The sequence below is a fragment of the Diplotaxodon limnothrissa genome, linkage group LG8 (assembly GCF_057381915.1).
Source record: "Diplotaxodon limnothrissa isolate DT_005_m linkage group LG8, D_limnothrissa_male_GT1.1, whole genome shotgun sequence".
Classification (NCBI taxonomy): Eukaryota; Metazoa; Chordata; class Actinopteri; order Cichliformes; family Cichlidae; genus Diplotaxodon; species Diplotaxodon limnothrissa.
The window spans coordinates 18993304-19010587 of NC_140603.1; the positions used below are offsets into that span (position 1 = coordinate 18993304).

Genomic DNA, 17284 nt, shown 5'->3' on the forward strand with positions numbered 1-17284 from the left:
GAGACACATACCTGCAGTGTTTGTTACATCCGAGACCCAGAAAGTCTGAGTATGTGGTGAAAGGATCTTCCCCAGTTTGAATTTCTCTCTGTCTCTCAATTTCTAATATAACAGTCACATGACAAAAGTAGACAAAAAGTATATAAACTATAGCAGAGTTATCAAACTGTAAAGTGAGCTCAGATAAGGAAAATAAATGCAAGGCACAAAAAAGCGAATATTCTCTAAAAAACAACAAAATAAACATATGTACTTTTTTCCCTGGAAAAAGCAAATTGATACTTAACATATTAAGTAACTTAGAGCAACATATGTTGCCATCTGGCCAATCCAGATGTGTTATTTCAGATAATGTCTCGAACAAACCACATTCTGCACCTGCTTGAGCGGCATGGTTTATAACTCTACAGATGAGAGCCAATTTGCCACATGTCAAGATTTTTTGTGTGAATTTAAAAAGAAACAGCAGTAGCAAAGCATGTTTTCAAGAATCCTACAATTGGTGTCCTACGTTCATAAACACAGAGCACAAGTTAGTGAAATCCATCCATTCTCTTTCTTTCTTATAAATCATTCTGCTTGATGCAACACAGTGACAAGTTCAAATGTCATATTTCCTGTTCAAAACCCGATTGATGGGGGTTCATCCTGGCCCCAGAGTTGTATTTTATGTCATGTCACTGTTGCTTTATATAAATCTCTGTTGATTTTAGTTATCAGAAGTAGAAGGAAACCAGTCCTTTAAGTTTTACAGAGTTCAGAATAGCTAGTTCAGATGCTATGGAAGCCTCCTCCTGCAACTGCAAATTCTACATTAGTTTTTTCAATTTTATTAAACTTTATTAAACTTAAACTTTACTAATTTAGCAGATGAGCCAAGTCAGACACATTACTGATCCCAAGAGGTAAATCAAAGTTATTCTTATTATTAGTTCATTTAGTTTAGTCAAAAAGTTTGAGATGATCTGAATTTTACTCATTTTGACTCATCCATAGCTTTATAAGGATAAAAAAAACATTTTTGAACTGTGCTGTTTTTGTGTGTGTTGTGTTCGTGTGCCTGTGGGAACGTAGCACAGATTACAACACTGTAACTCCACTGTTTACTAACCCCACTATGCCTAAGCTGAGCAGAAAAAAACCCAACAAACACTGTCAACAGTTTTTTCAGCTAGTTTGTTTTTTATTCAGTGATCACTTTACAGTGGGTACAATACCATCTCAATATACAGCATCATATATCCTATAAAATACATGGGAAGCATTTAGAGAAGGGTCCAATCAGACTGCAAGTCTCCCTCTCCCTGTTCTCTTAAAGAACCAGTTTACAGGGAGTCAATTCACCCAAAAGTTAAAAGGAGTGCTTGTAAACTATATGACGAATGTTGATTTCAGTCCAACACCCCAAAATCCTGCCGATGGCTCTGCAGACACTTCAAACTTTGCCTCAAACACTGATTATTCAACTGAATGTTATAAATTCATCTCATAGTTACCACTACAGTGGTGGAACAAACCACATGCAGGAAAAAAAAGAAAAAAAGGAGTTAACACAGTGTCAGGTCAGTCTGTCCACATACCACTCAATGCTTTAAGAGTCAGTCTGAACCAAAAACATTCACAGTTTCATTGCAATCTCCCAATGAGCTGATCCTAAAGACTGTTCTCTTAACTGAAACCCCAAAAAAGAAATATGGCAAGTTTGTTCCAATTCACAGGTTTTTTCCCCCCACAGGAAACTAAGTGGGGCTTGGGGAGCGTGCAGTTTCTCAGCAAGTAAAAATAATAATAATAAAAAAAGAAAAAGTCTATAAACATAGACTTTCAGGGGCGGTTTGCAGCACTGCTCAGACAACACTTCACTTTCTTGTCTCTTTGCTCACAGAGTTAAACCTTCTTAATGCCTCTTAAAGTTCAGTCTCATTTCTCCCCCGCAACATTTGTTCATGTATATTCAGATTTGCGTATATAGTTGGAAGGCACATATCCTCGCCGACCGCCCGCCTCCCCCAGCCACCATTCGCTGTTGCCGTTCATGTCCTTGAAGTCGAGAATTCGCAGTTGCTCATTGGCTGAGATGCTCAGTTCATTGGCGCAACGGGCGGTGAAGGAGTAGAGGGCATAGTAGATCTGAAATGAACACGTCAGAGATGTCTTTAGTGTTTTTGGTCACTAGGGGGAGCAGATCTTTCCAATACAACTGGAATATTTGCTTATTTACACATCCAGTAACGCCTGAATGAAGTTGACTCTTTTGGCATCATAAATCCATTTATAGAGACATTTGAGCAAATAAAATCTTACCTGATGTCCGTCCACTTCACTCTCCTGTTCTGGTTCTGGCTCTGGCTCTGGCTCGATGTACTCCTCTCTGGAATAAACAGGTTTCTTCTGATTGCTGCTGTCTCCGTTTCTCCACTGATATGAACTGTAGCTTTTGTCTGTGTGTCCATACTGCTGCGAGTGATTGTCACGTTGCGAAGAATAAGAGTCTGTCTCAGAGAGGTCCGACATCTCCTTGTGTCCGCTTGAACTTCCGTAACTCGTGTCGTACGAGTCTCTGTGACTGCCCGAGTGCCGGTAAGAAGGCTCTACGTCTCTGTGACTGGAGGTATTTCGGTGCGTTTGATCTGAAAACTCCTTGCGGTTTGAGGGGTTTCGGGGTGAAGAGTTCATGGAGTTGCTCTGACTGGCAGAGTCGGGGTGCGGTACGTCTTTCTGGTGACTCCTACGAGATGAGGCAGAGTCCCGCGACGGCTGTGGGGATGAATGGCTCTGGGATTGCGTAAAGCTGACAGTGGCTGTTTCCTGGTTAAAGGTCAGCGTGCTGTTGCTGTTCTGGCGGGAGAAAACAGGGGAGGAGCCACCGTAGCCCGACTCATTGGACGACTGGCTCTCGATGGAGACGTCTGAATGGCTCCTTCGAGGATTGTAGGGTTTGAGGAAGGAGCTGTATACGAAACCCGTGCCGACTGGAAAACAAGAATATCAAGATTATATTGCTGCAACATTTGGCTGAAGAGTATATCAATTAAAGTAGACAAAAAATAAACACTACCTCCATTATCAATTAGCCAGCGGTTCTGGCTTCCCATGGGGTCCTGCTGTTTGATTACACCCACAAGGTCTCCCTCTTGTATAGAGACATCCAGATCCTGCGCAGCATTAAAATTCCTATCTGCCTGGTAAAGTTTCTCAGGGCCAAAGCGCACCAGAAGTTCTGCACGGTGCTCGTCTGTCTGCGGGACGTGGCTTGGCTAAAGGATGCCAAAGACATTCGTTTAGATCATTGGCAAAACTCCTTTGTTGTTTTGTTTGAATAAGAAATGAAATGTCATCACAATTCTACTCACAGGTCCCTGGACTTGCTTTTTAGAAGTCTGCTTCTCCAGAGTTTTCTTCTCAAAGGGCTTTTTTGTGGCGGCGGAGGCCGGAGGCAGGTTCTCTGGGCAGAAGCTAAAGCTCTGAAGAAGCTGGAGGACTTGACTGTGCTCTTCTTGAAACTGTGAAATCAGGTTGCTCCCCGTGCCAACTTTGTTAGAAAACTGGACATAAAGGTAAAGAAAAAAAATCAGAGTTAAAAAAAAAATATATAATTACACACTCACACTGCATTTAGACGGCCTGATCATAGTCCTGAGCCACAGCCACCTACATCTAAATCTTTTAAACAGTATTTTTACATTAAAGATACCCAAACGTATTTTTATTAAGAAAAAGTCAGATTTATGCTCCTCCCACACTGTCATAAACAAACACTCACAACCTGTAGGAGTGGCTTCAGCTCTCCCAGCGTCGTCTTCATGAAGTCCTTCTGGGCTTGAGCGAAAGCCCTCACGCAGCCTGTAAAAAGCTCTTCTGCCACGCCGTGGAACTTCGGTAGCTCGTCCAGAAGTTGGGCGTTGAGCGCTTCGTAAGTATTGCGTGTCACCTGCAGCTCTTCCTGGGTGCGTCTGTCTTTAAAGCGATCGGCGCGCTCCTTGCAGTTGTCGTAGTCCAGCAGCTTATCGAAGCGCTTCTGGATGAGTTTGTGGGGCCCGGCAAACATGAGGAGGAGCTGGGTGAGCGGGTTGATGACTAAGGCCTCTGTGCGCTCCTTCTGCTCGACAGATGATGCGGGCAGATAAGGGATCATCAGAGGTTGTGCTTTCACAGTGTAAGTAACGGTAAGGAGAAGAAGAGCACTTACAAATTCTGTAAACTTTTTGTCGCTGATGTAGCGGTGAGCTCTCTGAAATCGGTCGGGATCCAGCACACTGCGCTCCGTGTAGATGTCACAGAAACTGATGGCTGCCAGGACCTTCACAGATGCTGATTCCTGATGACAGGTGCATTTTCACAGTTATTATACAGTATATGAAAAGAAAAGATATGCAGGAGTTGAATTTTACTATCAAAATGTCTTAGGTAATATGTCAAACACTATGCACTACCAATCATTTTAAAGACTGCCAAAATAAATAAAAGCTTCAGCTACTATTAAGATAATGAACTCCTACCCTGATATGCTGCAGGTACAGGGAAATATCTCTGATGAAAGACTTGATCAGTCTCTCTTGCAGCCTGAACCTTTTTTCAGCTTCATCAAACGCTTCATCTTTAATCTGGGGAAAAACACAGAACATCAGATCAAGCATTTTTCAGACAAGCGCGCTTTCATCTGCAACATTCTCTCCAAACACTTCCACCGATGGCGGGAAATATACCTGCGGTGAAATTCCTGTGAGTTGCTTCAGGTGGCTGCTGACGCGGTTCGACTTCTTGATAATCGAGTGCATGCTCAGCTTGGAGATCTTGTCGATGAACGTGTCTTCGTCCCCTTTCCTGTACTTCACCACTGTGGACAGCAGAGGGAAAACTTGAGCCGTCAAACCAGCCCTGACCGCATATTTAAGAACCCGACAAGCACAACTCAAGCACAGACAAAACAAACTGACACCTGTCACTACATTTTGAGCTTGCTGGAAATACGCGAGGGCAAAATGTGGATTTTAATTAACACCCGGATGCTTTACCGAGATCTTTTCGGCGCTTGTACTCGTTGATGTTTACATTGATGTCCTTGACGGCCTGCACGGCCTTAGTGAGCTGGGCCCGGTCATGGTGACTCTCCGGGGTGGCCCCGAGCAACTCCGTCAGCAGCAGCGGGTAACGCATCACTCGCTGCACCGGCTTAATCAAGAATGAGCCCAGGTTGATGTAATTCGTTTTACCCCTGAAAGGAGGGCAGAGACAACAAGCAGCATTTGGGTAAGAGGAAAATGAGAACATGTTACACTTCAGCACATAAGCCACAGCTTCCTCCCATGTACATGTCTCAGCATGATGGCGATCATGTGGATAGCACTATCCAATGACGTGGAACCATCACCACATATACATAGACTCTGATGATGGCAGGTATCATAGCAGGGGAGGCAGAGGAAAAAAATTACTTAGCTTTAATGCAATCTACAGGACTAATGTTTGACACAAGTAAAAATGAATGAATGAAATAAGACAGCGAAAACAATATAACCATTTAATTTGGTTGTTTTCAGCTGGAACTACATTTTTCTGAATATCAGCTTTAATTTATAGGTGAGGTTCACCAAATTTCACAAGTTTATGACACTGATTACAGCCTGATTCTGTCCAGACCAGCAGGCCATAAATATACTTCAAGTGTTTTGTCAAAAAATATAAGACTATGCTGCAATTTTAGTCCAGGAGATGGCATTAGATGAGCATAGAAGTTTATTTCCACCACTGAAAATACTTTTTTTTAACCAGGTAGAGCCTAAAATTTCAAGTTATCTCAAAATTTCAACCTAATAATTCACTTTTTTAAGTTATTTTGTTATTTTCTCAGAAATTTGCATAGGAGTTGAAATTTTGAGATAATAACCCAAAGTCTTCAGTAGTGGAGCCAAGCTTCCACAATTAGTTCATTTTTTAATCGAACTCTTTCATCCAACCACCAGGAAAGAAGAGGATTAAAAAAGACACTGAAATAAACATTTGTCTGCATAGCAACAGTAAACAAAACACATGCGCATGCAAAACACAAACAACGCAATATTTTCCATTTTCCAGCTAAATCCAGAAAAGGAAAATGGAAATAATTAAAAAGGAGAGATGGTTTTAAAGTCCTCCACACTCATTTTTTAGCCATCGCACGTTGTAAAACACACACATGCACAAACACGGATCACTTTTAATAGGTTAGTTAGCGACAGTCATGCTGTCAAAATGATTCTCATGCTGGAAATCATGACAATACTCGTTATGGAGACTTACCACTCGAGATAAATGGCCCTGTTGAAGGATAAATGGGAAGAAATAGAGAAATGACAGGAACAAGGTTTACACCGTGAGCTTGAGCCTGAACTTTCAGGAATGTTAAAATCTTAAACCATAGAGTTCACTTTTGTATTTTGGATACTGGTCTATACATATTATACATATATTTGGTATATTGTAGCTTATATTTGTAAATCCTGGCATTTAAGCATAATGTCTTTTTAATCCCACTATGGGCCCTGGACCGTCCATAGTTTCGTCTCTGTTCACTTCCACAGGGTTGAGACGACAATAAAGCTCTCTTTGACTTTGTCTTACGATCTGACTAAAAACTAAAGGGCGAATCGAAACGAATGAGACTTTGAAGCCAGCTCCACCCGCCGTTGTTATGGTTTTGTTTGGTGGATTCTCTTTGAAACCTGGACGGATGCCCAGGCTGGCAGTAAAACTTCAGCGCAATCAACAACCACTGGCAGTTTCTGGAACGGGCCAGCACACGTGACCTTTTCAAAGCCTTGTATGTTGCAACATATTTAAAAAGAGTGCTAACACCATGAGGAGGCTACCAAAAACGGACACTAGCAACCTGTTGTCAACAAGGAATTAGCAGCGAGCATAGTTGAGCTGTACAATGTCCTCTTTCCTTTTGTTTTCTAAACACAGCCTCCTTTCCCCCCCTTTAACATCTTCCGGCCTAACACAACCCGTGTTTATCTTTAACTTTAGAGCGATAACCACACATAACAGAAACGCGCCAGTGTAAACTCAAGTATCTGAGTCACTTATGCTGAAACTGGACAGGTGAGACCAGGTAGGACACATTTCTGAACTGCTTCACATAACTCAAGTCTACAGACATACAGAGCACACTCCCTTCAGCAGTGACTAAAAACGAGACGTCTCTCTCGTCTTCACTGATTAAACAGCTGTTTAGTTTGCAGATGTACCAGAAAATGAACTTCACTTCCATAACTCGCCTACACGCTGCAGTTCAAAGTTCAGAAATCGCTTCCACAAGCTATGAAGTAACAGGAAAATCTCAACGTACACTATACAAAAATTCATTACATAGTATATTTAGTATTCTTCTTCAGCTTTTCAGCTATAAAACTCATTTAAATCCAAGTACAATGACCCAGTGACATTATGAAAATGTTTTAATCATTTTTCCACCTTTTGAACTCGCTCGGCAAACACTCTGTTAATGTTCCACTGAACCCACTCTTGCCTTTGTGTTTTCATGCTCACACAGCATGCATGTTTTCAGTCACTCCCATGCAAACATGGCTGAAATCTCAACTTAAAGAGCAAACCTTTAAAGGGTGCTTTGTGTGTGTGTGTGTGTGTGTGTGTGTGTGTGTGTGTGTGTGTGAGAGACTCACCTCAGTCTCTTTAGACACTCCAACACGTGGTGTTGGATGCTGTCATCTTTCTCGTAGGTCTCCAGCAAAGAGATGGCATCATCGTGATTTTGGCAGTAGAGCTTGTAAACCTCCTCCAATTCTACCTTGAAGTCCAGGAATACCTTACCTGAGAGGGAATGGTACAGAAATGCAACGTGTTCATTATAAAAAGCAAAGTGTGCAGGAAGAGGTCCATTCATTAAAAGAAAAAAAATTAAATACACAAAGATTTCCTGTAAAAAACATAATTCTTCTTAAAAATCGCACGCGCACATTCACAGATGACCTCCTTGATGGCAGATTGATTTTTAAGTGTATTCAGAGGCTCATTCGGTCAGTAAAATTCAACTAGGTGACAGATTTGGATGAACTAAAGCAGAAAAGTACAAAGCATAACATGGAAAAGAAGTATTGCTTTTCTTAAATATCAGGCTGTTTACCTATGGAGTCAGTCTCGTGCAGTGAATTCAACAGCCGCTGTGACAGGTCAATCACTGAGCTGATGTTGCCAAAGAGCCCCTCGTAATCCACATTCTTCACCTTTGGGAAGACAGAACGTGTTAAAATAAGCAAAAATTATTGGTTTTTTAATTGAATATGGCGCCACATATCAGCTATATGCCATTATTCCTGTATGTATTTATCCATTTGTCAAATTTTCCAATGCTTCTGCACCAACTGTCCCACACACAGCTGCTTTATCTTGTATTTGCTAAACTCCCTTTTTTTCCTAACGTGGCTGGAAACACAATGTTTATCATCCTTTTACCTGCTTCTGCTGCAGAGGCTCAATGATCTCCTCGACACACATTTGAAGATCTTTGATGTAGTCCATCTCTGTCTGCAGCAGCTCCTCGATGACCTTTGACCTCTTTTCTAGCATCCTGGTCTCTGGATCCTCAGACCCCGTGCTGGCACTGGGCGTCGCGGAGACGGGGGCGGACTCCAGAGTTTTAGGTTCAGACGGCAAAAGCGTCATCTCTGCAAAAACAGGAAAGCGTTCGAACATTTTACATCAGTGTTTTACATTTTTGTCAGAATAACTGTTTAAAATCTAGTTCTTGCAGTTTTTTGTTAAGAGGTGAATTTCCTCTCTAGTTTATCACTTGCTGCTCTCGCCAAGGTGACAGTAAGCAGAGTCAAGAGAAGAAGTTTCCCATCCCACGTCTCCTCTCATTTGTAACCAAACACGCTCTTGCCCAGCCACCCGGTCTGCCCGCTGCTCTTCGTTGCCTAGCTTTTGATCAATGTCTCCGCTATCGCTCACGGAGGCCTGATCTCTTCGGGAGCCCTGAACTGGAGGGAAAGCCTTGTTTACGCGCCGCTGCTTTTTATGAATGGACATAAAACTGGAGTGGACTCGGGCCTTTTGTGTGCAGGACAATAGCTTGCAACAGCAACTACAGACACACAGGCTCTATGGACTTTAAAGATGAGACAGTTAGAGAGGGGAAGAGAGGATGAAAAGATAACAGAACTGGTGGGTGATGAGAACGGGATCCATCTGTGTCACACATGTACGCTGAACCCACTGCAGGTGGAACACACATGCAAATCCTTCAATACCACAAAGCAAAAAATAAACGACGCTGCAAGTCCAAGGTCCACTTAGAGAAAAAAAAGTGTTAGTGTATGAGCACCGAAATTATTCATCATGCATTTAAACAATTTAGCCATTAATGTATCATCTGATATTAGAACAGTAAGGGATGCAAATATTCCTGTTTGCAGTGTGGCAAATAAAACGATTAAACAGCATCAAATTAAGGCATATATTACATATTAGATGTTTACATTAGTGCAAATGCACATAAAGATTTATTTGTTCCATCTTTTTGGTTTTAATTGAACCATAACTCATAAAATCGTGGCGATCGTGGCTCAAGAGTTGGGAGTTCGCCTTGTAATCGGAAGGTTGCCGGTTCGAGCCCCGGCTTGGACAGTCTCGGTCGTTGTGTCCTTGGGCAAGACACTTCACCCGTTGCCTACTGGTGGTGGTCAGAGGGCCCGGTGGCGCCAGTGTCCGGCAGCCTCGCCTCTGTCAGTGCGCCCCAGGGTGGCTGTGGCTACAATGTAGCTTGCCATCACCAGTGTGTGAATGGGTGGATGACTGGTTGTGTAAAGCGCTTTGGGGTCCTTAGGGACTAGTAAAGTGCTATATAAGTACAGGCCATTTACCAAAATCTCACTGTTTCTCTCTCTTCTGTACTATCCGTTGACCCTGCTGGGACTTTAGTTTTACTCTCCCCTCTAGGTATTGGCTCAAGAAGAGGAAACACTGAGTAGATCCAGCGTGTGGCGTGTTGGACCGACCGACGGGGTGACGTCACCCTGCCTCCACTGACAGATGCTGTCGGAGGCTAATGAAGTTAACTCTGCTTACCCTCATGTTCCCCAGTGCAGCAGTACGCCACACAAACACACATTCAGACCACAACAAAGTCACAGCCTTGCGTCACATCCCTAACGGGACTAGAATATCTAAACTAGCTTCATGTTAGTGTTGAAGACGAATTTAAAGACTCTAGAAAACCTTTTAAAAAAACAAACAAAAAAGCCCAACAAAAACTGGATGAATCCACACTTTGTAACTGCAGTGTGTGTTTGTGTGCGCATTCCTCGCCCTCCTCCTCACTCTCCTCACGTGACGGGGCTAAAGCTCAACTCAAAGGAGCTTTTCTCACCACTCACACCCATGTGTCTCCCCACCCACGAGAAAGTAGTTCACCAATTAGTTTTTGAAAGTCACACGGTGACACAGTCGGGAGAGGAAAAACAAAAGGCTCCCGCTTTAATTGGAAGCAATCGGCTCATTCCCACATTTGATCCCGCTCACACAAACGCGGCGATGGCGCATGCTCCACTTCACATGTTTTTCCGTACGCTTCTGACTCGCGAGGCCGCCAGACCGGATTTTGACCCACTTGTGTGGAATTTTATTTTTCTTTGTTGTGTAAAATAATGCAAAGAGGGTTTATTGTAGGCCTGCTTTAATGGCTGCGAATACGAGCCCAGAAACAGGTCGAGAACAAGTCACTTAGCAGTAAACTCAGCCAACAGGAAACACCCTTACAACAATAATTCCATATCTCTGTATGGAATGAGACACCTGTGACTACTGCCAATAATCAGGCCGATCCCTCAGCACAAACAGTAAATGTTATAAGTAATGAGCTTTCTCAATGATCTGAAGCCAGATGAGTTCTGTAAACTAGTTCTTTTTAATATAAAAAGGTCTAATTTTGTTCATTTTAAACACCATTGATTGCTAACCAGTAAACATTTAAAATACACAGTGCCTGCTAAAGTTTAGGAGACTGGGAGGGGGGTTTCTGTGAATTACATTCAAACACTGACCCAGTTACATTAAAAACAAACAAAGACTTCCTATTAAAGCCCTATCCAGGATAACTAATATGGGACATAATTAAAAATAAATCTTTTTTACTAAATGTCCTATAGAAATACTTCAGAATCTGCTGATTTTGGAGCAAAAACTGCCATATTTCTGCACCTTTAATAAAAAAGAAGTCCTATATACAGAAAGACGACTGTAAAAACATGACAAGAACCGGTCAGGGCTTCTTTTGAGGACAACAAATGATAAATAATCCATGACATCCTGATACTAAATGTTATTTCCACAGTCAGGGCTCACAAAGGCATGGTGTCACTATTTGTGATCAACAGGCTTCAACAGGTGAAATTGGAACAGGTGGAGAGAAGGGTTGAGAATAAAAAGTTTTCCTTCAGTTTCATGCTGGGATGGTTCTGGGATTTACTGAGTAAACTTTCATGGAAATTCAGTGACAAACCTCCGCCTTATGAATCACATTCAGTACTGAGCTTATAGATAAAAGCACAAATCCTCAGCAGGGAGTATACGTCAATCAGCAGCACTATCAAGTGATGTAAGACAGACACAGCTCTTGCTAAACTTCGCTGTCAACCTTCTGTCATCCGGGGTGACTCACACATACTTGTTATGTGAGCGATACAGTCACAGCTGATACATTAGAACGGGCCACCATGAGTTCAGATATCAGACAGAACAAACAAACAGCAACTCTGTCAGAATTCCTGGGTTATGGATGCACAAAAAACAGATTTGACTGGAGAAAATTCCCAAGTAGGCTAAATATTAAATGCATAAAAGAAATAGATTTAATTTCACAGCCCTTTATCGAAGCTTTACATATTCCCTATGTCTCTCCAAAGCAAGGTGTTTTTACCAAGGGGAAAAAAAGGGGAGAGAAGACAAGATGTTGAGGCTTCACCCACCTGCTGTGTGCAACTTCCTCCAAAACCGCTCCAAAAACAAGCACACGCCCCTTCACGCATAGCGCTTCAAACAATGCTATCCATTCTAAGATAGACCATTGTCAATCTGAAGTCCAGCTCCCGAGGCTTGTGGAGGACGTGCAGGTCCATTCCAGAGCTCCAATTACCATGAGAAAGGATGGGAGCCCACCATCGTTACACACAAGCATGCACACACCAGGGAGGACGGTAAAACCCGGAGCTGGACTGTGCCTGCTTGTTGTTCAGGTGTCCTGCATTAACTAAATTCTGACCTAAATCCATGCTGCATACAGTGTGCATCAGTGTTATCCTAGAAAACTAACTGTTTGCCGCAGAATGGCTGTAAGTATACTTTTATTTTGGCTCTATTAATATATAATCTGCTTGGGATCATTATGTTGTGCAGATTTGGAAAGGTTTGCTATGAGCTGCTGTGTGAGCACAGATCTATCTTGGCTAAAATCATCTGTCACTGTGTCATGCTCAACCTTATACGCCGAATGCAAAAGCTGATTTCTCTATTGAATGTACTGATGCTATTTAAGTCTATATGTGGGAATGTGTGTATGAATGGGTGGATGACTGGATATGTAAAGCGCTTTGGGGTCCTTAGGGACTAGTAAAGCGCTATATAAATACAGGTAAAAAAATAAAAATAATAATAATAATAATAATAATAATAATAATAATTTATGTCAAATACGCTGTTTTGATAGAGGAAAATCAAATTCCTTCTCATATATTACTTCCTCTTGATCCCAAATACAGTGCAGACAGAAGCATCTCCGCTAAATATGTGATTCTAAATGTATTTCACCTCATGTAAGGCACATGAGGTGTCCTTAATGTAATAAAATGTGCTGTATAAATAATAAAAAATCCATGCCACTTCTTGGATTCTTCACACAGCTTTCTTGATGGAAAAACACTTTTGATTTACTGCACCACATGAGCTCACATGTGGCTACAGCACCAGTTGTGAAAGAGATTGGGAGAAGTCCAGTTTCTGGAAGTGTAGTCCACTCCCGAGATTAATCTAGTTCACGTTTCCCAATGTGCTGACATCTTTCTGGGGTCCTCCTGTGCCAGCCTGAATTTTATCAAAATTAGGAAGCTGAGATTAAGCATCTACTCTCTAAATCATCTTTCTATTAAACTTGCATTTAAGTATATGTTTGGTTGGTTTTTACCCTTTGAGGATTTTATAGATTATATAAAAGTCAACGAAATTCTTTCCTTTTAAGAACTTCTGTGCGTTTATGATGTGTGACTTTGTTTCACAAACACAGCCAAGAACACTCGTCTCGCTCTCTGCTGCACTAATAGCTGTGCAAAGTCGAAAGTTTGCCCTGCACAGGCCGCTCTAAGGTCAGACACAATCAGTGCTGTGTGCTGTGCTTCAAAGTTCACCACGCAGTGCACGGTTGCCATAGCAACAAGAATAGCAGGGGCTCCCCCCCTTCCTCATATCAAACAAAGTTTTAAAAAGGCGGCAGTGCTTTTTTACTCGAATGCTCACACGGGCAAGTCTGCGAGTGTGTGATGGGACATGCAGCTGCTTGAGCACAAGCTCACTATAAAATGCCAACACTTGCAACAGCTTTTAAACTTCACAAGCCTTGACTTGTGATTACTGGATGCAATAAAAAAAAAGAGGTGACACCGGTTTGTGTCAACTTCTTCAATTTTTCTCAGACCTTCATTGAGACAGCACACAGCTTACTGAAAAAGATTAGGGTTTTCTTTATTAGTCCGAGTTGTGCAACTATTCAAAACAACGACCTGCTCATGCATGCAAATGCACAAGAAAAGCCAATATGCTAGATTTTCACACGTTGCGTATGACCAGCTGTTGTCCCAGGTAGAAGGTCAGTTAAAAATGGAGAGGAAAAAAAGGAGTTTACTCAGTGACATACCATCCTGTTTATCTTTTTTAGGTTCAAATGTCAGAAGGGTCACATTCCTGCTCCTGGAAAACTCTCACAGCAACCTGTCTACCACGGCTGGCTTCAAATCTCATATAAGAAAAGCAGGCCGTGTGCTGATACGGGATTTAATTCTGTCCTTATTGCTCGTTCTTGGACGCCGAGTGATATAACCCAACTTGTTAACAAAAAGGACCAAGTGTACGAACAGCTACAGCATTTCTCTAGCTCATGGGGTAATTAAACAACATGAGGCTACAGTTTAATTAACATACTGAAATAAAAAAAAAAGCTGGTACAATGTATACCAAATAGGGCCAAGAGTCTGATCCCTCGTTTCTTTTAAGTTTCTCAGCTCCCCTGATTTTTGTAAGGAACAATATGCAATTACTTCAAGAGAACTTGAGTTTTGCAAATGTGCAGGAAGTAAAAGCATTAAGTGGGGATCTATTCAACCACAAATGCAGTACAGTCTTCAGCCTTACTGAAAGGAAGAAGACAATGAGTCTTTTTGGGCTTCACAGTCACCTGCTCATGCATGCAAATGCATTAAAAAAAAAAACCCATTATGCTATATTTTCACACTCATGTATACTTTGAGAGCTATGGCCCAAGAACTAGTGCTCTTCATGGGAAAATAAATGCAGTGTGATCAGAGTGTGAGAACGGTTTTCAGAGTTTGGGATGACGAAACCTGTGGGTTTATCCCTTTGCTAATTTTTAGACATGTAATAACAAAGACCTTGCTTGGGGCATCGTCGGTTTTCCCACAGCTAAAGAAAAATATGTTGTACACTTGCAATGAATGTCTAAACGCTGCAGATAGTAATCTTCATGCTTCCTAAAGAGCAGCTAAGCTTGTACGCTTCAGGTAGTCATAATAGTTTTGAGCTCCATCCATCCGCTTCTCCTTTTCAGGGTCCCGGGAGCCTATCCCAGCTATCATAAAACATGCACACTCCACACAGAAAGACCCCGGCCTGATGATGGAATTGAACTCAGGACCTTCTTGCTGTGCGGTTAACAGGTTAACATCCAGATTAATGTCCAAGTCTGACAAAACTCATGATATATATCATGAAGATGGCCAGATTCAAAAAGCTTCATTCTTGAGTCCAAAAAGAGAGATTGTACTCATATGAATGACATTTTTCATTATGTTGCATCACAATAAACTTGACCTCGGACTACCATCCTTGAGTCCAAATGGCTGTTTGTTCAAAATTACAAGAAGTGCCCTCCACAACTCCAACACATATGCACACATTCAACCAAAAACATTAAGACATAATGCCACAGACGAAGTCTTGAAAATACAGCCAATGTTGCAACATAAAATATTTAAGTAATGTCTTTGGTGAATGAATTAAATATCTGGAATTTGCATCTACGTGAAGACTGACAACTATATAAGCCTGATGAATAAACTTGTACTTGTCAGGAGGACAACTAGTCCTAAAAGTGGGAAGTCCACCAGGTCAAAAACAAATATGCTGCATCTTTTCCCACAGTGTGACGTCAAATAAACAGATAACATCCGTCTTGATTCATGCAGGTACCAGCAGTGTCATCTAACACCAAAATAAAGCACGTAGAGATCTGAATGCTGTAGTTGCTGTGGCACCATCAATCTTTCAAACTCTTTGGAAAAGTTGGTACATTTAAAATTCGAAATAAAACACCTTAAATAATACATCGCTTAGCATTTTCATAGTAGTGGATAAAAAGCTATGTAAATGAAAAATGGCTTCAGATGAGATGGAAAAGCTAAACTATCACAAAATCTAGATGAAACTAGCATGATTATCAAATGGTTTAAGAAAGCCCGATGACATAATTCAAAAACAAAATCTTTAAGACGCCAGGATGGACCAAGTATAAAAATGGACACACCATACGAGCGTGGTTACTGGTGACTCATGCACACTTGAGTAAGCTGACTTAATTTTTTGCCGACTGACTTTTTTTTTTTTGCTTGCCAGCATTGAGATAAGACGTCTTTACAGCATAGCTGTCAGACGATGTGAGATTTCCTGTCTTAACTCCTTGCTCCCCTACCCGAGCTCCCTCCCCACTGCCCACCAATAGCAGAGACTGTTCAAGGATTACAGTGGACAACACAGCATATGTTGCCAGATCATAGATGGATGACGACACATTACTCACACACAGGCAATAAAAAACTGCGTATACAGCAGATTATATTTGTTAGAAGTTCAAAAATGGGATCATAAAGCCACCACTACAATTTAATTGCTTCATTAGGCTCGTTTGTGCATTAAATTGGCTCAACTGTTAAGATATGTCTTCCTTCAAGAATAATTTTGCCAGTTGTTTTACCCTCCTATTTAAAGTAAGGAAGCCTGTAACAGAAGCAATCACGGACAAAAAAAAAACAAGCTAATTTTTCATTTTGTAATTTTTATAGTTCAACTCAATAGGGTTGTTTTTTTTGTTTTTTTAGGAAGCTGTTTAATAATGCTGGACTACAAAGAATAGAAGCTCTTGTCTATGTGTAAGGTTCATCTCAAAAAGCCTTAACCAACACCTCAATGTCACAGCGTAAGCCCAGTAAAGGAGATGGACTAATGTTTTTAGCCCTTCAATCAAATGCTTTACTCAGGACAAACCCCTGACAGGGCTGAAACAGTGTAACAAGATTAACGGATGACACTGCTGAGGCAAGTGGTGCGCGTGTGTGTTTTCAAAAATGCAATTATTTCTTTAATAAGCCTCCAGGGTCTTTCTAGCACACATGCACGCACACACATGCACGCATGAACTCAGAGTATCAGTCTAGTCCTGCAGAGAAGGAGTCAGGGCAGTGCCGGCCACTGCCTGGCACCAGACAGACCCCCGCCATCCACTCACCATGCTGACGCTAGGGATTAATACTTGGACTGCCGAAATGTGCGGTGGGGGCTGATGTGGACTCTGTGTGTCTGAGTGTGAGTGTTTCTAGGTGACTGGGGGAGGGGTCATGGGGCGCCACCTGCTTCATCTCAGACAAAACAAAGTGAGTCAAAGTAGTGCTCTCCCTCACTTACATTTACCATGAAAAACCCCCACAAAAGAATCCCACACATCCAAGTTTTATGTAGTTTTTGGAACTTAATATTAATAACTTAGTAACAAAGTAGCCAAAGAAATTTGTGTGTTGAATTCTTGTCTTTTAGTCATTAAAAATGTACGTGACCATTCCCATTAACTAATGTATACTATGAGTTTTTAGAGTCAATACTTTTAATGCAAAGATTCATCTTTCATTCATTCAGGTACTGAATTTTATACATGTAAGAGAATTAATTTTAAGGGGGTTAACCCTTCTTTATAACCCCAAAATGAGGTTCTTGAAATGCCAATATTGTTTTT

The 17284-nt window shown here is 41.5% G+C and overlaps 1 protein-coding gene across 2 annotated transcripts in view; it reads right to left on the reverse strand.

Moving 5' to 3' along the window:
- Window positions 1–1174: 1174 nt before the first annotated feature.
- The window catches only part of dnmbp (dynamin binding protein), a 48768-nt gene continuing 32658 nt past the window's right edge, over window positions 1175–17284 (reverse strand). For both annotated transcript variants that reach the window (XM_085361428.1, XM_085361429.1), the window contains 13 exons: window positions 8455–8666; window positions 8126–8225; window positions 7665–7812; window positions 6280–6297; window positions 5016–5215; window positions 4707–4837; window positions 4500–4604; window positions 4190–4318; window positions 3764–4099; window positions 3354–3545; window positions 3059–3257; window positions 2305–2972; window positions 1175–2130 (listed from right to left, as the gene is read on the reverse strand). In XM_085361428.1, coding sequence (XP_085217554.1) covers window positions 1945–2130; window positions 2305–2972; window positions 3059–3257; window positions 3354–3545; window positions 3764–4099; window positions 4190–4318; window positions 4500–4604; window positions 4707–4837; window positions 5016–5215; window positions 6280–6297; window positions 7665–7812; window positions 8126–8225; window positions 8455–8666 — 2624 coding nt within the window. In that variant the 3' untranslated portion in view covers window positions 1175–1944. The remainder of the gene's footprint in view (window positions 2131–2304; window positions 2973–3058; window positions 3258–3353; window positions 3546–3763; window positions 4100–4189; window positions 4319–4499; window positions 4605–4706; window positions 4838–5015; window positions 5216–6279; window positions 6298–7664; window positions 7813–8125; window positions 8226–8454; window positions 8667–17284) is intronic.